Source organism: Crotalus tigris, unplaced genomic scaffold (assembly GCF_016545835.1).
Source record: "Crotalus tigris isolate CLP2741 ecotype Arizona unplaced genomic scaffold, ASM1654583v1 scf7180000019968.627227, whole genome shotgun sequence".
Classification (NCBI taxonomy): Eukaryota; Metazoa; Chordata; class Lepidosauria; order Squamata; family Viperidae; genus Crotalus; species Crotalus tigris.
In genome coordinates, this window is record NW_024097797.1 from 273627 (window position 1) to 295776 (window position 22150).

General features: G+C 39.9%; 2 protein-coding genes across 4 annotated transcripts in view; both read left to right on the forward strand.

Annotated features, from left to right (window-relative positions):
* PAMR1 (peptidase domain containing associated with muscle regeneration 1) overlaps positions 1–1318 on the forward strand; it is a 79676-nt gene extending 78358 nt beyond the window's left edge. For both annotated transcript variants that reach the window (XM_039365164.1, XM_039365165.1), the window contains exon 12: positions 339–1318. In XM_039365164.1, the coding sequence (XP_039221098.1) occupies positions 339–875 (537 nt within the window). In that variant the 3' untranslated portion in view covers positions 876–1318. The remainder of the gene's footprint in view (positions 1–338) is intronic.
* A 6205-nt stretch (positions 1319–7523) lies between these two features.
* The window catches only part of SLC1A2 (solute carrier family 1 member 2), a 100657-nt gene continuing 86030 nt past the window's right edge, over positions 7524–22150 (forward strand). The window contains exon 1 of one of the 2 annotated variants that reach the window (XM_039365162.1): positions 7524–8241. In XM_039365162.1, the coding sequence (XP_039221096.1) occupies positions 8225–8241 (17 nt within the window). In that variant the 5' untranslated portion in view covers positions 7524–8224. The remainder of the gene's footprint in view (positions 8242–22150) is intronic. The other variant, XM_039365163.1, reaches the window with a different exon arrangement.

Consider the following 22150-nt stretch of genomic DNA (forward strand, 5'->3'; position numbering starts at 1 on the left):
GCAATTAACAGGATGAGATAGGAGTATCCCTAGCCAATTGTTTATGGTAACAAAGATAGATGATAGATAGATAGATAGATAGATAGATAGATAGATAGATAGATAGATAGATAGATAGATAGACAGACAGACAGACAGACAGACAGACAGACAGACAGACAGACAGACAGATAGATAGATATTCTTCATCTTTACTGTTGATTTCTCATTAATTTTTTCTTATATTACTGGATTTTAAAGGGGATTTTATATGGGATTTCATATACAATATTAAAATGAATAGGATAAAATATATGTAACATCTAAATACTGATATTGTTGTTCTGAATTTCTCCTAGATTTCAGCCATCATAGTTCACCCAAATTACGACCCTATATTGCTTGATTCTGACATAGCTATCATTAAGCTCTTGGACAAAGCCAGAATCAGCAGTCATGTCCAACCCATATGCCTGGCTTCCACACGTGATGTCGATCCTCCTACAGATGATTTGGAAATAGTCGTCACTGGTTGGAAGATCCTGACTGGTGTTACAGACCCAAACTACAAGAATGATACAATTCGTAGCGGGTCTGTTCAGATAGTGGACTCCCTTCTGTGTGAGCAACAATATGAGGAACATGGAATCCAAATCAGTGTCACTGACAGTATGTTCTGTGCCAAGCAGCATCCCACAGCAGTTTCTAACATCTGCCCTTCTGAGACTGGAGGGATTGCTGCAATACCTTTGCCAGGAAAATCTTCTTCTGAGTTAACTTGGCATCTCATGGGTTTAGTGAGCTGGGGCTATGACAAGACATGCAGCCTACAACTTTACAGTGGCTACAGCCGAGCAATTCCTTTCAAAGACTGGATTGAAAAAAACATGAAATGAAATGTTTAGCTCAGAAATATTTTCTGAAAAGATAGTTGTATTGGTTCCTCTCTCTGATATTTCAGGTTTTTCATCCACTGATGTTAGAGCAGGGCCCTCAATAATTTGCCAGAGTCTAGCTATTCAGGGAGGCTAGATGATTTTACTAGAGGCTCCGAATATATAATTGGATTATCATGTCTCATATTTCCCCTTCTAGTGAGAACAAAGTATGATGGGCCAAAGTAACTGTACGCTATCTGTTTTAACACTTACCTGAATAAAAAGATCCGAAGGTATTTGCACAAATCTGAGAAACATGAGAGAATGGCAAGAGATTATTCAAAACCTGGATGAATTTATTATGGGCTATGTTAGTTTGTTTTGATATATTTTATATTATATTTTTCCCTCCTAAAATACTGTACATATTCAAATAAACAAAGGTTCTCTTAAACCTGCAACCAAAATTTGATCATTGATCCATCTCAATCTTTTCCTATCCATTGTGTTCATTTTTTAAAAAAACTTGTTAGAACTAGAAAATATAGAATAGTAATACATTTATACATTAAATGGTATAATTCAGCACTTTTCATATCTCCTATGTCCAGGGATCTTTTTTTTCTCACTGATTAACTGTCAAGACATATTTGTGTTTCCATCACAGAACGTCTGAAAATGGATAGATTTTGTTTAGGAAAAGGCATTCAGTATACATGTAGAATACAAGCTATGTCTTCTGAGTTTCTATGTCTTTCAAGTTCTCCAGCATTTACCCGAAGCACTTTGAAAAGAGTTACTATAATCCAAATAATAAATATTTCACCAAAAAAAGGAATTAAAGTGTGCTTTTGTTATAACAATTGCAGTACAAAAAAACTTTTGTTAATCTCTACTGGACATGCAGTGATGTGCTGAGCATGCAGCCTGAAATTATTTTATGAAAATGTTATAAAATGCTGGAATCCTAAAAGCAATTTAAGGATTTAATATTATTAGGTGTTAGGCAATGTTATAGAATAAGACCTACAAATGCATTCACCTGTCTGAAAAGTTCTTTGTGGCTTAATTTTCCTTGAAAATAATGACAAAAGCAAATTAGAAATAAGTTACAGTTCAATTTATTAAAAACAAACTTATTAAGATACATTAGTTTGTCAAGCAAAGCTCACCAATATCATAAAAACAAAGCAGGAATTCTGTATGATAAAACCTAACAGTGGGATGATCTTCCCATTCTTAATCTTCAAGGTAAATAAGTCTCTTGGACTACAGAAATCAGAGGCCACATTTTTTCAACCTTGTGCACTTAAATTGTGCACACTTCACTGACTATTTGGTATTAGTTTTTTCTTCCTAAACTGTTCACACTTTCTCAACCTTCATAATTCAATCAAGTTTCCAGGAAATACTTTCTTCTAAAAATTCCCTTACTCACATAACAATAAAGCCCAGCAATCTGTTGCAAAGTTAGGCTTTTCCCTGTTTTTACCATCTCTTATTAACTGCAAAGTTTGGCCATCTGGTAGCCAAGTTATATGTTTTGCTGCTATCTCAAAGTCTCCTTCAACCATTGTAGCTAACATATCTTTCTTCCCAATTGCTGGTTCTGTGTTTAATCATGTTCTGCCATGCTGTTCTTACTCCCATGATATGAGTTGCAGCATAGGGCTATTTTAGATTTTAGGCACAACTGATAACTTTTATCATTTATTCTATACTAATAATGTTTGCTTTTTTGTTTCCTTTAAGCTGTCTCACTCATGTTATAATTTGTATGTTATGACAACTATTCAATTATACATGTATTTCTTTGGTTTGCACAATAGCTTCTTTCTCTACTGTTCAGGAGATAAGAACAAAAATTCTATGGGGCATTGACATTTGGCCCGGAAATATAAACAACATTTTACATTCCACATTACAAACTATCAGTCTGTTCCTCGCCTTAGGTAGACTGAAATGCCTGTCTCAGAAAGGGTATGCTAGAATAAAGACAAGAGAACAGGAAACGTTGTTACATGTTTTGTTCTGCAAACCTCATCTTCTTAAACTATCCAATTGCACTTAATTATAGAAAGACCATTCCTGCTAAAATAAGTTTGTTGAACGTGTTACTGGCAGTTGTGGGAGGTAAAGGCGCCATTTTTTTCATTTACTTCTTGCAGGGAGTTGTGTGGGATCCACCTTGGCCATGGAAAAAGACAAAGGAGAAGAAATCAAGATGCAAGTGAGAGATAAGCAGAGTTATATGGCTCACCTTCTGATGGAATCACCTATCATAAAGGGATCCAACAAAGTTTGTGATATGACAATTTGTTATAGAGATGTCCATTGTTGCTGTTCTGAACCACCTAGAGTTGCTTAAGATGGGCAACTATAGAAATCTTATAAAATAATAATAACAACCCTTTATATTGTGTTAAGAGGAAAAAGTGTGGAAAAACAATATTCAGATAATCTAGAGCAGACGTGTCATGTCACATGACATCGCGTGAAGTATCGGAACTTTTTCCTATTGCCAGCAATGGGGTGGGCGCGGTTTCTTTGTGATGCGTCCGGCCCACGGGCCGGCAGTTTGACACCCCTGATCTAGAGTGACTTTTGAAGCAGATGTAGGAAGGAGGTAGTTCTTCAATGAAAGAAACAAGATACAAAAGACAGATTAGCTTAGCAGGGACATTCCAATGTACAGAAGTCAGTAAGCAAGAAGTAAAATCAATAAATCAGGCTAGGTTGTAGCTGAATAAAATCTAATACAAAAAGCAAAATATGACTTGAACAATGAAACAAAAATTAACTCAGTACAAGAAGTATTTCCTTGATAAGTACTTCATGACGTTAGTATGGTAAATGTTTCTACTTCAGAGTGAAAACTTAATCTTCCCCAAGGGAAAATATAACTATTAATGTGTTGGATTGTAAGCATGTTTTCCTCTAAAGAAAACAAATTCATCTCTGACTTAGAACATTTTCTCAACTCTCACTCCTTGAGATTCACTGATGTCATAAAAAGAATCTTTCATTAAAATCCATCGTGACTACAACTTCTACCCACTATCAATGTCATCCTTTCTACTGAACAAACCCAATTTCTTGATGTCACAGTAAAGCTGAAGAATGAATATACAAACACCAGAATATAGAACATCTACAAATGCATTCATGTATACCTCCACTCAGCACATACCACTAAATCTAAAATCAGGTTCTGTGCTACTACTACATTCCTTCTAACCCACTTGACAGAGATGCTCAATGGACAGAGTTCATCCAGGCATTCATAAGACTGAACTACCTATCCAGTGAGATCACTAAACAAATCAAGAGAGCCAGATCAATAATCAAGGAGGATCTATTAAAAGACAAACCACAAAGAGCAAAACACACTGGTTATCTCTTACAGTTCCTGACATTCAAATACTTTATTAATAAATTACACATCATACTGGACAATGACACATTTCTCTGGCCTGGGGTGGCACACCCATACTTGCATACAGATAATCATCCAACTCGAAACAGTTTCTCACAAGAACAAATTTGGAAGCAGATTCCGAATAAACCCAGAGGTTTATTTTGCCCCCTTATTTATATCAACAGCACCATCACTAGTCCCAGCAATTTCATTAAAAGAAAAAGCATCTACACATGCTCTTCTTTCAATGTGTCACACAGCTTCATCTGTCAGCAATACCTCTTTCAATTGTACTTTGAACAGGTAGACTTTGTGGAAAAGAATGAATGGATACGAGTTTGGTATCAGGACCTCAAATAAGGACAAAGTAGTATTAATTTCAGCTTTCCAGGACATTAAATTAACAGTTCAAGGTTGCTCTTTTTAAACAATGAAATTGCACCACTATTATAGTGCAACAGATTGTCAAACACACATAACATGGACAGGACAGAAGGTCTGAAACAGTGGATTTTAATACATTACAAATGCTATTTGATGGGGTGTTTGTTGGCTTTCTCACATGTATCCAACATCTGCATAACCACTTTTTCACCTTTCCCCTTTTAAATCCTGTGTCCTAGCCACTCTATGCATCTGAGGAACTGAGCTCCAGCTGGCAAGAGCATATGCTGCCCTTTTAATAAAAATTGTTAATTGGAAAAGGTGTTACCAGACTCCTGATTCATTTCAAATTGATGAGAGTCATCAGCAGAACGACTGTGGATCTAACAGCCAATGTTCCACTTTAAAAGGATACCTATTATTCTCTTTTCTATTTTGCTCTAAGGAGGTTAATCTATTGCTTCCCAGAATACCAATTAAGAAGAAATCATTTAAGAGAAAACGAAACCAAGTCAATGTTTTTAATTTCTAGGGAAAGATCTGTCTCAAGCCTCTTCCCCACACCTGTTTTAATAAGCACTGACCTATGATATTGCCAGCCTGACTTTTTATAGATGCAAAAAGCAGATAATTATGCAAAGTTCCAATAGAATATCTATAGCTCAAGGTTGAATCGTGGAGTTCTTGGTGCACTCTGAACTTGGCTGTTTCTTGCACACATTTCATTACCCAACCAGGTATCATCATCCAATATTAGCACCATCAATTAATATCAGATTGCATCAATTATCCAAAGGCAAACAATGTATCTCACTGCTGCATTCTGGGAACAATCACATTCACAGGAGATTTAACTGGATACAGAACTATGAATTTATCTGGAACTGGTCTCTCACTCCAACTCCAGAGTTGCTTGGTTTATTCACCCAATATAATCAAGAATGCTGTGCTACTCTAAAGACTACATTTATTTCCACGGAGAGCAAGTCAATAAAAGACCTTACTGATATAGTCAATGTATCTTAGAATAGAGCTGGAAGGGATCCTGGAGGTCTTCTATCCAGCCCCCCAAAACAGACAAATTAATTCATATTGCTCTGCTTAGCTGATTTAGTTTACTTTCAGAAAACTATTTCTGAACTACATGGAATTGTACAAGTGGGTTCATTTAAATGGATTTTTGCTACAGAGTCACTGTCTGAAGTTGCTAGTTGGAGGTAGTCCTCCACAGAACCCCTGAAGGAATGTTCAAATTCAGCAGCATAAAATAAAATTCTTATATTACCTGCAACATATTTTCCCCCCTACATTTTGCAAGCAATAAAGGGAAGCTGGGAGAATCGTTTTACAAACTTTATTCTAAATCTTCCAAATAACCTTCAACAGTGAATCTATTCTTCAAGCCGATATATGAAAAAAAAAATGCTGTAGCTTCCAGGGCCCGTATGCAGAATAATTGGGCCAAATCACTCCCTTTTGCATGGGAGAAGGGTGGGGTGGATCTGATGCCTTTCAAAATCATCCATTTTCATCCCTTTAATCTCCAGCCCCAAACATGCTTTCTAACCCAATCCAGTTTCTGAGCTGCTGCACCAAGCACGAGATTCTAAATTGCACCCATCCGTCATAAAAAGCTGCTTTTATGGTGCCCTCAGAAATTAAGCTTTATATTTCTCAGCCACAATACCTTTGGACTAAAGCAATGGTTCTCAGCCTTTTTAATGTCACGACCCCCAACCGATCATAAGTCGAGGACTACTCAACTGGTCGTAAGTCAAGGACTACTCAACTGGTGCAGCACCATTTGCAGAATGGGACTTTTGGCGGGCTCAGCAGGGCAGAGAGTCAAGAGAGTCTATTCAAGAGAGTCTATTCTATTGGCTTTCAAAAGCCAATAGAATAAAAGGGAGTAGCACAGCTAAGGAAAAGGGGGAAAAAATGGCAGACTGCATTATTTGGCAACCCCCGTGAAATGATCGTTTGACCCCAAATGGGGTCCCGACCCACAGGTTGAGAACCACTGGACTAAAGAGAGCCTTCTCTCTTTTAAAGGTGTGAGATTACAGCCTTAAGGGCTATGCAAAACCAGAGCAGCTTATTGAGAGCGAGAGCGAGAGCGTATTTCGCTTTGCCCTCGCCTGGTATTAATTCATTAGCCTGTCTCGGCCCCTCGGACGGCGCTCCAATCGGAAAGGTTTTAAAGAAGAAATCTGACAGCTCGGGGCGGGGAAGGCAGATGATTTAACTCTTTCTCTGTCGGCCAAAGCGGTGCTTCCATTTCGCGCGGTAGGTTACTGCCCGGATTTCAAGCACAATAACGAAGTGGATAGTATCGACTACTTGTATTAATTAGCCAAGCCTTCTATTTAGCCGTTGAATGTTGCCCAGATTCCTGCCCATATAGCGAAGGACGGGGAGGGGGGGGGAAAGAGGTTATACATCTGAATAAAACACACTGGAAGTGGTGGGTGGGTGGGGGGAATCGGCGCAGACAGTTACAAAGGAGGCGCGGTGTTGTATGTAAATATTCCTTCATGAAAGGGGCAGGCGCGTGTTTTTGCAGCCCCCACCGCTGAGTGGACCGGAACCGAGCCAGCACAAAGGGAATCGACCTCCGCGGGAGACTGAGATTTGAAGCGCTTCTTTTTTTTTTCACGCGGTGGCATTTAATCGCTTTCGCTCCAGTTTCCAAGCCAGCCCAGGAGGGAGGGAGGGAGGGTGATAGTGGTAGTAATATCAAATTAACGAGAATCAACCCGTTTCTTCAGGGTCTGGAAGTTAGACCGCCGAGGTGCTCCAGGCGCCGCTTTCTCTTGCCTTCATTCCTATACATCCCTGCGTTCGTCTGGGAGGGCTTTTCCTTTACAAATAAGAGGCTGGGGGGAATTTGCCGGCGAGGCAACCGCTAGTGATGTCAGCCCTCGCCTAAAATAGAGAGAGTCTGCAAATCCACAGTTAAACCTTCCAATCCAGCCTCAGCCGACACCATGGCAATGTGAAATCACCCACCGCTCCACAACGCGTTTATACACAACACAACCCCCCCCCTTCCTCCAATCGCTCTCTCTCTCTCTCTCTCTCTCGCAGACACACACACACTCCAGTAGCTCTCCGGGTGAGAGTAGAAAGCGAAGAATCAAAGCCCTGGCATTTCCATTGCTTCAGCCTTGCCGTTTCCCCATTGACCGTAGTCTTCCCCCACGGGGGGTGGTGGGCTTTTGGATTTCCCCCTTCCTCACTCCCCCTCCCCTCTCGTTCGCACTCCCCTTCTCCATCAAGACATTCAAGCTTCCAGAAGACGTTGAGAAATTTCTCTCCAAGCCAGAAGGAGGAGGAGGAGGAAGAAGTGGCGGCGGCGGCGGCTTTGCTCTTCAGAGCGCAGCTTCTTGGATGCTGGCCTTTCAGAGCCGGGAGGATTATACAAGGCAGGAATCGCCTGGAGTCCCCGACACCCAACGATAAGACAGAAGGGAGCGCCTTGGCTCTTCCCCGCTGAAAGCGGCCGCGCTTTGTTGAAGCCCCCAGATTTCTGGAGAAGATAAGCGAGGGGGGCTCGCACAGCACGATGGCATCGACGGAAGGGTGAGGCGGGACTGGGGTTGCATTGGCGGGTAGGGGTGGGACGGGACGGGAAGATCGCGGTCTGCCGCCAGAGCGTGCGACGCCTTAAAAGAGCTTTATTTTATATGCTTGTAACGGAGAACGGTGTCTCCTCGTCCTTTTCCCCGGCGGCTGAGGGTAGCCCCGGGGGGAGGGGAAGAGGGAGGGAGAGGCGTGCTATGGCAGCCTAGCGCTGGTAGACCGGTCTTTCAAATATGAACTCCCTTCGGGAAGAAAGGCTACCCAGTTCCTATCAGCCTTGACTTCTGTAATCCTTGCAAGGCTAAACGTTAGCAAACCTCCTTCCCCGCTCCCCCCCCCCACACACCTCCAAGGATCAAGGAGATTATCGCGACCGAGATTCTTTGCAGATTTCCCTAGTGAGATCAGTGGGACTTTCTTCAAAGTAAGGCAGGTAGAACCTGGAGTGGCCATTCAACCACTTATCCCAGAGTACCCTCCTTAAATTCAAGCCAGATCTGTATAAAATAGCGCTGGAAAACCTGGAAATTCCCTCTTAGCTGGGAATCTCATTTTGGACTCGTTGGAGCTATTTTAAGCCTGACCTGCAGAGGTGGCCTGCCAGGATATTAATCTTAAACCTTTTATAGCAGGGGTTCTCAAAGCTGGTTGAGGAATTCTGGGAGTTGAAGTCCACAAGTCTTAAAGTTGCCAAGGTTGAGAACCCTTGTTTTATAGAGTAAGTTGCATTGAAGAAGATGGGATTTAATTTTTAGCTTAAGAGCGAGCGCTCTAAAAGAGGAATCGAAACAAGCTCAGAATAGGAAGCCGAAAAGAGGCGATTTAACGGAGTTTTCCAACGGGATCGGCAGTTGCAGATGCAATTTAAACATGCCCGCAAGCCAAGGCAAACGGGACGTCACCATGCTGGAGTCGTGCGAGTTACCCAACAGTTACCCTATTTCGGAGCAAGCAAACACACGTTTTTGGCGCGACCTCTGCTATGCATGAAACACTTTTAAAAGTACTGAGCTGTTTGCTGCCTGTTGCGAAAGGTTTCCCGAGGCCCAAGTCGGCGTCGGTGCTCTGGATTTGGGGAATGGTTGACGTGTTTGCAGTGAAAAGTTGTGTCTGAGGTTCCCGTCGGTTCGTCCTGCATTATTAGGCGCCGGGCTAGCCCTCCTTGAGCCGCGGAGCTTTGCTGTTAGGTTGTATCAGCGTGACCAGCTCTGGAGAGAATCTTGTAAGCGCGGGATGTAAGAGCGAGATTGAGGCTGCGCAGAAATAGGCTGCAGGTATTGTCCTCGGATGCGCGACTGCAAGGCGATTTAAAGCAACCTGAGACTTTGAGGCGCGTTGCTGGAAAACTGTTGCGCGGCTTGAGAGAAGGAAAGTAACTTTTCTGGCTAAAAGCGAGTGATCGTCAGGAAGTTTCTTAAAGCTTTCCACTATACAGTATCCTTTTCGGGAAACAGGGAGAGAGAGACTCGTGTGGGGGTACTCCTGTGAAATTATTATAAACCTCCTAGAGAACATTTCCTTCTGGAGTTCTGTTAGAAACCCAGGGAAGTTCATAATCAGCTTTAGGAACTATAGAATTCTCTTTTTTAATGCTTTAGCTCAGTTAAATATTGTCAAGGAAATCAAAAGGCAGATAGAAGTTACTGAAACAGCGAGGGTTAATAATTCATTGCTATTAACCCTATTTTCCATGCATCCTGCAGATATAAATAATATATTTACCATGTTTGTGTGACCTAGTTAAGCAGGACCCACTGATTCCACTTCGTTGTTTACTATCTGCTGGCCTCTGTCTCTGCCCTTGATATATCTAATCCATTAGATTAGTACAACAAACACTAATGCCAGTTTTGGAAAATGCATCCCCATCAGTATGTGAAGGAAAGGAATGTGGATCACTCTTGTGAGGTTATGTCTGGACAACAAGGATCTACATTACCTTAAAATACAACAGGTTGTTTCTTTAGCATGGCTGTAAAGGATTCAGATAAATCAGTCAATTATTAAGTAATATAGAAAACCTACCGATTGGTTCTTCCAATTGGTGACATGCTGTTTGAAAATGCTTAACATTAGCAGAATTGTCCTGTTGTGACATGTTTCCCAAAAGGCTTACATTTTCTCTTCCAGATAAATTATTGTTGTCATTGATATTTAATGGCCAAGTTCATACAAGTTAACACTAAATCAAACTTGATAAAAGAGAATGGCCGCCCTCATATCTCATGCTATTTCCAGGGAAATGAGCTGCTTTATTACAATTTAATCTGATAGCCTGATTGGCATACCATGTTAAAATATTGACTTTGGTTCCCACAAAGCTCCGAGTCCCATTTTAGCTTACAAGAACATGCTGGGTGAACTTGGCCAATAACTAGATAATTGTCTAATTGCAAAGCTTTGAGTGAATCTGAATAATTGTTGACATCTCTACCAGCAGCAATTATGTTATGACCCACATATCAGATGTACTATGTGTGAAAGAAAGAGATTGAATGAGGCACCGAGTACATACATTGCTGATATAGTATTTGAGCTAGAGGCACCCAGCTCATTAAAGCTACATTATGTCACAAAAATAAAGAACCAATGGAGGCTGGGGACCATTGAAACACGTGTCATAACTTTGCAGTGGAAACTCGGCAGGAGTTACCAACTTATCAGAGTTAAGACATAAGTATATAAAATGAGTTGCACTGTGCCATCACACTTTTCATTTCATCATTTTTGGGTAGCTTGGCTTGTAGCTGGGTGCCTATGTGCTAGATGTTGCTGAAGTACAGCTTCTTGGATCACAATGTTTCTAAATCAGGGGTCTTCAAACTTGGCCCTTTTATGACTTGTGGACTTCAACTCCCAGAATTCCTCAGCCAGGCCAAGTCTGAAGACCCCTGTTTTAAACTTGGTGGCTTGAAGATGTGTGGACTTTATCTCCCAGAATTCCCCAGCCAGCTATGCTAAGCTGGCTGGGGAATTCTGGGAGTTGAAGTCCATACATCTTCAAGCCACCAAGGTTGAGAAAAACTGCTGTAGGTCATGTTTATAGGAAACTTCAGTTTAGTAACATATGGAGAACTATCATTTGCGTACTTTTGTTATATGAGTTCTCACCATAAATGTCTGTCAGGTATTAGGACATACAAGAGTTAGAAACAGATAGATAGGCATATTTCTAGCTAGCTAGCTAGCTAGCTAGCTATCATCTATCTCCACTGCCTAAAATAAGCTTAATGCATAGGCTTTGGATTTTAAAGTAGAATAATTTGATACCATAGGTACATGTATAGTAGGAAATCTAACTTTCTGTTTATTTAGCTCATATAGTCCTTCACTTCTCTGAGAGAAATGCTGTTCAGGAGAGAAAAAGCATAAAGCAAAAGATACCTAATGGTGACCAGCAAGTTCTAGCTATGATGGATTACTCATGTGCATTTTTACTTTATAAAATATGGCTGCAGTGAGTGAACTGAAAAAATAAACCTTTAAAATACTAAAAATAACCAGAAGCTACTGCATTAAGTTACTTTAAAAAAACCTGCTGATTTAAGGCTGAGGTCTGAAAAGCCAAAAAGGTAGATAATAAAGATGATATGTAGATATACAGTACTATGATATGTAATCATGTTGTGTTGGAGATTGTGGAACATATTTATTTGTTGATCTGTTGATTCTCTTCGGGCAGGTATTCTGATTCCATCATTCAGCCTAACCTAATCACATATCACATGAGTAACTCATCATAGCATTGTTATTGTTTAATGGATATATAATGTAGAGTGTGTAGTTAGATTTCTTAGTGAAAACTTTGTATTTAAGACCTATGTAGATGCTCATTTTAAAACTAGTGGAATTGGGGAACATGCCTACATCTCAACCTTACTTTTGCAAATACCTTAACAGAGATTCAGATAAATGCACTTTCAATCTTTTCCACATCCAGGAATGGTCCCTTATCAGGTAGGGATTTCAGGGATGTTGGCTAGACTGAGAGATTGAATATCCTGGAAGAAGGCTATAGCAAACCACTTTTGTAATGCTGCTTGAAAAACAGCATGGGTGCAATCACCAAAAGTCAGGCTTGTAAGTCTCATTATCTTTAGGGCGGTGCTTCCCAAATAGTGGGGCGCGCCCCCCAGGGGGGGCGCGAGGCTCCGTAAAGGGGGGCTCGTTTGACCTCGGCAAATACTGTCATATTGGATTTCTAGATCGGATCATCCGACTCACTCGCAAGCGGCGTCCCACACGGCATTGGTTGCCTAGCAACTCTAGAGCTGAAGAGAGGGAGCAGCGCGGCGCGAACACTGAAGATTGTCCCAGCGCAGCCCCAGTAGCAGCCCGACGCGGAGGACAACATGACCGCCAATGCACGTGACACATGCAAAGGACCCAATTGGATAGACATGATGCTCTATCCTTATTGGCCAAACCCGCCCGTGTGACTTTTAGACCCGGAAATCAGTCCTCTGTACAGAAAAAAATTTTTTAACAGGGATGAGAAGACAGGCGGAGAGAGAAGGAGAGAAGGAGATAAAAGAAAGTCTTCCGAAGGCTAAGACGAGGAAATATGACGAGGCGTATGTAGCGCTTGGCTTCACTGTGACTACGGTGGGAGACGAGGAAAGACCGGTGTGCTTACTATGTCTAAAAATGTTGGCAGCGGACAGCATGAAGCCAAATAAATTAAGTCGTCACTTAAAGACATTACACCCCAATCACGCTAATAAGCTGCTTGAGTATTGTCGAATATTGCAAACAATCATCCCACTTTCTGACTGCTATTTCAGTAAACAAGCGAGCATTGTTGGCATCATATAAGGTGGCGTACCAAATTGCTCAGTGCAAAAAACCGCACACCATAGCAGAAGAGCTGATACTGCCTGCAGCATTAGACATGGTCTCTGTCATGCTGGATGATGCAAGTGCTGCAAAAATAAAAACTATCCCTCTGTCAAATGACACCATTGCTAGACGTATAAATGACATTGTCACGAGGAAAAGTGTTGTCCCGAGTTTTTGAGCTCAGAGGAGATAAGAATGTTTTTGGAGCAGGAGCACAAGTATGACGTTGCAAGAAAGTTTAGCGATATGAACTTTCTGATGAAACTTGCTTACCTGAGTGACATATTTGGAAAGCTCAATGAACTAAATCTACAGCTTCAAGGGAAAAATCAACACCTCCCTCAGGCCACAGACAAGATCAACTCTTTCACTCGAAAGCTTGCAATGTGGGGCAGGCGGCTTGATGAAGGAAGTACCGTGTTATTTGAGAACTTGCAGGAATTTGTTGACACTACTGACTATGATGCCACCTCAGTGATTCCATATTTTAAGCAGCATATTTCATCACTGATAGGATTCTTTACAAAGTACTTTCCTGAAAACAGTTCCCAGTATGACTGGGTGAGAGATCCTTTTAATGCACCAGCTCCTACTGGGTTCAGTCTTGCAGAGGAGGAGCAGTTCATAGAAATCACATCTGACTCCATATTGAGACTAAGTTTCACATCCCAGGCACTGAGTGAATTCTGGCTGAGTGTGGAGAAGCAATATCCACTCTTAGGACAAAGAGCTGTGCACATTCTTCTTCCATTTGCAACTTCTTACTTGTGTGAGATTGGCTTCTCTGCTGTTGCTGCTCTGAAAAGCAAATACAGGTCTCGGCTACACATTGAGAAGGAGCTGAGAGTTGCTGTGTCCTGCTTTAAACCCCGCTTCGAAAAGCTATGCATTGAAAAACGTGCTCATTGTAGCCATTAATCCAGACATCACCTCTGATTAAAAAATCAGCTCAAATTATTTTATATATTTTTGTTTTGCAGGTTAAAGTTTTTTTTAAATATTGTGCTCCTGTAAATCTTTTCTGCTACAGTTAATAAAGCTATTCTTTGTTGTAAATTGATCCACATTTCTTTCTTTTTTTATTCTCATATACGTTAATAAGGATACAGTGTTATGCAGAGGTGTATTTATAACAATTTTATAGACAAATGATACTATTTACAGTCGCGCAGGGGGCGTGAAATGTTTTCTTCTTCCTAAGGGGGCATGACAGAAAATAATTGAGAAGCACTGCTTTAGGGCAACATGCATTCCTACAAATGTTCTTTTGAAGTCTTCAGGCTAAATACACAATGAACTGTACAAGAAGCTGTATATTTAGAATGAGCTTATACACTTACAATCCCATCTCTAATTTAGAATTCTTCTGCATAAACATGGCTAGCAATAGCATTCTTACTTCAGAATGAAATTGAACAAATTCACCATATAAATAGCATCTGGTGGGGAAGGTTGAAAAACCTTGAATTGCTGTTCAAAAAATCACCAAGCTAACAAGAGTTTTCTTCCTTAAAAAGATTGAATGCTGTATACATATATCTTTAGTCTTTGCCAAACATTGTTTAAAAATATATGGATTACATCAGGGCTAACAGAAGTGAGTGCTAAAATGCATATGATCACTAAAAGGTAGCAGAACATTAGAGCTTTTGTATCTCTTTGTCCCTATTTAGTGCTATATGGATTTTTGCAATCCAAATCTGGTAGCTTAGCATGTATGTTTCAAATCTGGCATAAAAAGTATAAATGGATAGAAGAATTGTACAGTTTATACCTCTCATGATTATTTTTAGATCACTCTAAAATAGGTTATGTGGACTTCAAATAAATCAAGCTTGCTATTTTTCAAATCATTATATGTATGTATGTATTTCAAATACACACACATTTTGGGGTAAAAAATTAGTTATTTGTAATATGTTTCTAGAATCATTACCATGCCCCATGGTAGTCATGATATACCATTATCTGCAACATATATTTTTCAAGCTTTTCTTTAAACTTAATGCATGTTTCTGATTCAGTGAAATGCTCAAGTAGGAAAACCGCAATATTCCTATTGAAAATGATTGAAGGGATCCTCAACCAGATAAGCTAACATTGATTATTATAAGGTGATTTCTTGCATGTCAAAGTTTAGTCTTGAGCAAATCTTATGCATCAAACAAGGACTAAAGATACCAGGCAACAGAGAATTGAAATAAATTATCTGGAATATATCTGCAAAAGCAGAAAAAATGGTAGGCGTACTCATGGACACCCCATGGTCATTATTGTGATATTTATTATTAACAACATTTATAACTCACCTCATTCTTGAAGAATTCTGGGTGATATACAGGACTAAAGAGAAATGATAAAATCAAAAGTACAGATGTCCATATTAACACCCATAGGAGAGGCTAACATCCAACAACTGCAGCCAAACACTCACTGAAATAAAGCAGCTTTCAGTTACGTATGGAAGGATAATAGAGTCATGATTGCATATAATTTGGAAGGGGAATGTTTCATAAATAGGGCTACCATGAAGAAGACCCTCTCCCATGTATGTCTCTCAGAGAAGCGAAATATTCTTAGAAGGGCCCTATTAGATGGCCACATTTGACAACCATAGAAGTGTGTTATTTTAACCATAATTTACTAATGAAAAGTGATGGCAGTTGTAACCAAACACTTTTGGGTGACATAATGTTAGGTAAGAAATAACAAAAACTGTTAAGAAATCGAGAACAACCAGCAGCATTGTACTTCCTTCATCAGTTCCACAAAGTAACTCATCCGCTGGAACCACCCAGGTTGTTTGCTACAAACCGCCCAGGCTGCTTGCTACAAATAGATTGGAACAATTCTAAACATCATCCGACTCTGCCATCCAGTACTTATTATCTTAATAATATATTGAATATATCTGAAAAAGCCAAGTCCCATACAATATATTCATTGGTTAAGAATCAATTCATTTCCAGTAGTTAACAAGAGGCTCCGAAGCAGAGTCATGGTGTATTTATAACCATGACATCTGTTGAAAGCATGAAAGAAAAGTCTTCTGCAGCAATTTCCTCCATGGACTTAGAGGATTGATGGAAGAAAAATCCCCTAACAAGGAAGCAGAAAAAATTCCAGGCTTGTGTAGATTGAGTAGTGGAAAGATTGCAGAGATTGCTTACATGCTTCTAGTTGAAGATAGAAACGCTTCTCCGCTCAGGAGCTTCAGTCTTGATTTCTTGATTTACTGGAATGAAGGAGACTGTTATCTACAAGGTGTCATTAAAGGTTTGTTCTAGATCAGTGGTTCTCAACCTTTCTAATGCCGCGACCCCATAATACAGTTCCCCATGTTGTGGTGACCCCAAACCACTTATACATCACCGGGTGCCAGGGGCGTGGCCAAAGAAAAGGGGGAAAAAATGGCGGACAGCCTTGTTTGGCGACCCCCGTGAAATGGTCGTTCGACCCCAAATGGGGTCCCGACCCACAGGTTGAGAACCACTGGTCTAGATCATAGTATCAGAAAGAAGATAGAATCAGTTTCTAGCATCTTAGTGATGTCTCAACTGTAACCCAAGGTTATAGGGTCAGGGGTTTATGGAGAAGTTATGAGCCATAATAGCAACATTTTACTGGCTTGGGATGGTGGTAATATTCCTAAGGAATGCAGAAATAGGTTATATATGTATAAATGGCATTCAATGTTGAATTGGCTAGAGGTATTCACAGCATATGCTTTAAAAAGCCAGTGTTTTCTTTCCAGACCTGATTCCAAATTCTGGATATCACTGCAAGTTTACACCAGACAAACATTTTACTGGGGTTGGAGGGAGAGGGAGTTAGTCTATAATTTCATAGTCGATTAAATTATGGTGTAGCTAAAATTGTTGTGTGAGTTAATACATTTCAGGATAAAATTGAAACATTACTTTTTCCTCCTTGTCTCTCATCTTTAATGTGCAACCACACTCAATATAATAGAGCCTCTGGCTTCAATACGTTTGGTAGCATGGATGTATTTTGTGAACAAGCTAGCACCAACATCAGTTATTCCGTTCTAGGTCATAAATTATCAGTTCATGCAGCAGGTTGCTAGCCGCTGATGCACTTCCAATGTACAAGAAAAAAAAAAATTGCCACTGCTTTTAAAGCTGGAATGGGCAATATTTGATAGACAAGTTCTGTATTTAATGTTCTCGGGTAATAGGCCACAACGCAACTAAGATACATCAAATGCTTGGAATGAGGAGAGCTTGGAAGGGTTATTGCTGTAAGCATCAATTTTGAAGCTTTCTGTTCAGTTGTTATGTTTTTCATTTAAAAAATGACAAGAAACTGATCACTTTTTTCAGCGTTCATGCTCAGAGGAGAGTTCATGCGCCACAAAGTTTCCTACTCTTGATTTACTAGAAAGACAGAAGGCTACTACTTCACCACCTATCAGGCACTGAGTTGCTGAGTAAATAAAATATTTTGCTGTTGTAGATTAAAGCCATGGCATCCGCACCAGATGGAGCTAATGCTTGGCAACAGTTGAGATAGCAGTTTCCAGCCTTGCCCTCCAGAAAAGAAAAAGTGTCTCTCTTTGCCAAACAGTAGCATTTAATGGCAGAAACGGGTAGCCCTCCAGCAAAGCACCAGGGTGAGGTGACCCTAAATTAATACATGTCTTGTAGGCAGAGGAGTTAAATTCTCTAGTATCATTGCTAATTTGCATTGAATTTACAGATTACCTTCTGTCATGTGATATGACTGTAGTTGGTATCCCATTTAAAGCCTTGAAGATTGTTTACAGTCTTCTAAATATGATACTGTGATAACCTAGTCATAGAACTGGTGGAAGATACAGTGAACATGCAAGAACATGGCTGTATTGTCATTTATTTTTCATAGGCTTTATCTGATTTTCATTTTTGACATCTTTATTTTAATTGTACTTATTTTATGCCTTTGATATATTTTTTTTCTTCAAATGTAATTCTTTTCTCATTCACAGTAACATTTTCAATAAGGTATCAATTTCAGAAACGCCTCCAGGAACTGTGCCCAAATTTTGGTGAAACGCAACCCTGCAGTTTGAGATTGTGCGCTCTCCTGTTTTTGAGGATAGCATGACTTCCTCTAAGGAAGAGATTCTAATCCACAAAAGTTTACCCTGTATAAACCCATTAATTAGCCTCCTTGTAAATTTTGGCGCAGCACATCAGCATAGCTTTTTTCATCTGGAAACAGCAAGTGTATTTCTTTCATTACATATGCAAAAGATAGAAAATGGGATGACTACATATATTTCTTCTTCCTTCAACTAATATTTCATCCCTTGAAGCCTTTTCTTCCCATGCAAGTTCCTAATGAAATTTTGAATCATGGAAATCTAAATTATGTGGGGAACATCAGCAGATAGATAAAGGTCTCTAATACTGAGTTCTTCAATATACATATGGGAACTAGAATAGCAGTGGAGTGTATAGGCCACTAACACATTTGCCTTCCTTGCCCACATGTTATTTAACATGACATATGGAATGCCTGAATGGTGCTATTGTGATGCAATCAAGTCAGTTTAAAATCCATGGAGCACAAAGCTTCAGTGTTGGTATGCAATACCAGAACTGTACTTGCCTTGCTCTTTATTTTATCTCACTTGGCAATCAAGGGCCAGAAAGAATGGACTTACATATGAAATTAGAAACTTTTGCTGTATCCTGACCTTCCTTCCCACTGATGTCAGAGATACAATTCCCAATGAATTCAGTAGTGCAAATTTATTACAAGTGCAAAAATAAGAATAAGACATTATCTGGATACCTCAAAACATGCTTACTTTTATTAATTTCATAAAAAAAACCTATCTCACTATAAATAGAAATAATATTTGAGTGTCATGAAGCTCCATCCGTGAGCATCAGTTGATGAATATATAATGGATGCAAATTGCATTGCAAGTCTTTAACAACCTGATATTATGTTCCAATGGCCGGAAGTTGAAGCATGCAAGTTAAGAGGAAGGAAGAGAACATGACATTCAGAGATTTGGGAAGTATTTGTTTTCTAATCCTGCTGCATTTCAACAAATAGTAGCACCTGGCCAACCTTATGTGTGAACTGGGAAGCTAAGCTATTAGTACTTGGACAGAAGACCATGAATAAATTACAAGACTGTAGGTTCAACTAAAAAAAAAGGCTGGGAAAAAAAAACATGACGAAACAAATTGCTTGTACTCCTAGAGATACAAGTTGCTGAGCTTGACCTGACACACATCTTTTTCTGAACTAAACCTGCTGTTTATGCTGCAGGATACCTTCATGGCACAAGTGGGAGAAGAACAGGGATGGTGATTTATTTTGGGGGGGGGCATTATATGAAGAGGTTATTGCCTAATAAGGAAGAGTTATAACCTGGAAACAATAAAATGGGAAAACGTTTAAGAGATTACGGGGAGAGGGGATGGAACCTGTTTTACAAGTGAACCATTAGACCTTACTTTAACAAAGAAATATTTCATTCCAGGCACGAAATATTGGGATGAAATGGTATGAAGGTAGGAGGAAGAAGAGGCTGTTCATCTGGTTGACTCCAGTGTTAATTTTATCTCCACGGTTGTCCTAACAGAAACCAGGATTCTGGTCTGTGCTCTAAGAAGGGCTTTCTATAAAAAAAGAACATATTCTTTATTAATTTTTATTCCTGCTTTGGACTTCTATAATTTGCTACCAATGTTTGCTTCAAAGAGTTGGGGAAGTGCCCAACCCACCCTACAAATAGGATGATATAAGAGTATTAAGTATGTTCACTGCCTGGAGTCACTTAAAAGGTAATAAAGATGGAGTAAGTCAGACACTTGAAAAAGTATCTTGAGATGTAGAAAATAGGAAATAAGAACTTCTCATAATTTATCTTGCACGCAAATACAGGCTAAATCTTGTTTTTTGAAAAAAAAAGTCTTACAAATCAATTCACATATGCAGTTTTTTGAAAAAAATCTAGGGAAAAAAGTATTTATTTATTTATTTAAAATATTTATATAGCCACCTGTCTTATAACAAATTCTGGGTGGCTCCCAATCAAAAATTAAAAATTAAAAACCTTATGAAAACCATACATACGAAAACACATTAAAAACAAAAACCTGGTGTCAAGTCAAACTTCCAGTGTGCAGTCACCTGCACATTGTGCCAGGGGGAGAGGAGGGGGAGCCAAGTCTTCAAAGCTTTATGGAATGCTAAAAGAATAAAGACCTGCTGAATTTCAATAGAGAAGAGCATTCCATAGGGTAGGAACTCTCATTAAAAAGGCACACTTCCTAGCTCCTACGAGGGAAGGGGCTAGGAGCCTGCACACCCTACCTGATCTTCTAGGACAGGTAGATTATCACTGATAATCTAGCCCTGTGCCATATAGGGCCATAAAGTTGATGACCAGCACCTTGAATTGCACCTGGAAAGAAACTAGAAGTCAGTGCAAATCAGACAACAAATGGGTTACATGGGCAAACCTAGCAGCATCCATCATTGTGCACATTGCTGCATTATGGACCAGTTAAAGTTTCCAGGTGGTCTTCAAGGGCAGCCGCACAGAGCGCATTGCAGCAATCCCAATGGAAGGTGACCAAGACATATAGTGAGTGACTGAGCAACGCCTCTGGCCCAGAAAGGGATGCAATTGATGCACTAGACCAGACGTCCCCAACTCCCAAGCTGTGTCCAGTATCGGGCCATGGGCCATTTGGAACCAGGATGTGCAAGCAGTGAGCATGCACGCAGATCCACTTGCGCCAGTGGTGGGCGTTCATACTCGCACGTGAAGCTCCATTTGTGCAAGCGCAAGCATCTGCCATTCGCACAGAACCATCCCCTCTTCCATTCCCCCGCAGGTGGCAACCTGGAAAGGCTGGGAACCACTGCACTAGACAAATCTGTACAAAGCTCCCCTACGCATGGCTGTCACATCCTTCCCAAGCAGAAGCGATAAGTCAAGGAGAATCTCCAAATTGCATGCCAACACAGTCTGGGGAAATGCCACCCCATCCAGAGTGAAAGATGAAATATCTTCTGAACCTGGGAGGGAGGGGGCAAAAACTTGGTCTTGTCAGTTTTAAGTCAAAACTGATTCTTCCCCATCAAATTGCTTACAGTTTCCAGGCACTCGGCCGGCATTGCCATAGTAGGTAGCCAGCCAATAATAATCAAAATAGAGCTGGAAAGGACCTTGGAGGTCTTCTAGTCCAGCCCCCTGCTCAAGCAGGAGTCCCTATATCATTTCAGACAAGTGGCTGTCCAGTCTCTTCTTAAAAACCTTGAGTGATGAATTACCTACAACATCTGAAGGCAAGCTGTTCCACTGGTTAATTGTCCCCACTGTTAGGAAGTTTCTCTTTAATTCTAGGTTGCTTCTCTGCTTGATTAGTTTCCATCCGTTGTTTCTTATCTTGCCTTCTGGTACCTTGGAAAATAAATTGAAAATAAAATAAAAGGAAACTATTTTAGAAAACATCTCAGGTTTTAAGAAACAAGATACTATACGGTCTAAATTATTGCATGCACCCTTATCTTGACACACAATATTGTGCCTGAATATTATGCAGATATTTGTGTCTTTATTCTTTACTCAGGAAAGTATTGATACTTTATGGTTGAGTCAAGAAATAGTGAAATGGTGTGTCTGTATATAAAATTGACTATCCTTCTCTTCTTAAACAACAAATTAGCTACAGAGAAGAGGCCAAAACCCACCAGGAGAAAGAATCCTGGGTTACATTAATATAAACAATGGGTAGTTACTTGTAGATACATTAAGGTAGTTCATTTTCTCCAAGAGGTATTACTTTACAGGCAATCTGGTTTATATCATTGTGAAAATTAAGTTTTTTAAACAGCATAATTTAGTCTCGCTTCCTGCCTGTATTTGTATTCATGTCAGAAACCTTGGTGTATCTATTTTTGTCAGCAGGTGCATTTTGAAAAGAGTGTTAATTTGAAACTTCTTGTCACTTTTAAAATACCGTAGCTGGAGTAGTTGTTTTTTCAAAAGAATGGGTTTCATATACATAATTAAAGCAGGGATGAATTTTTATGAAGT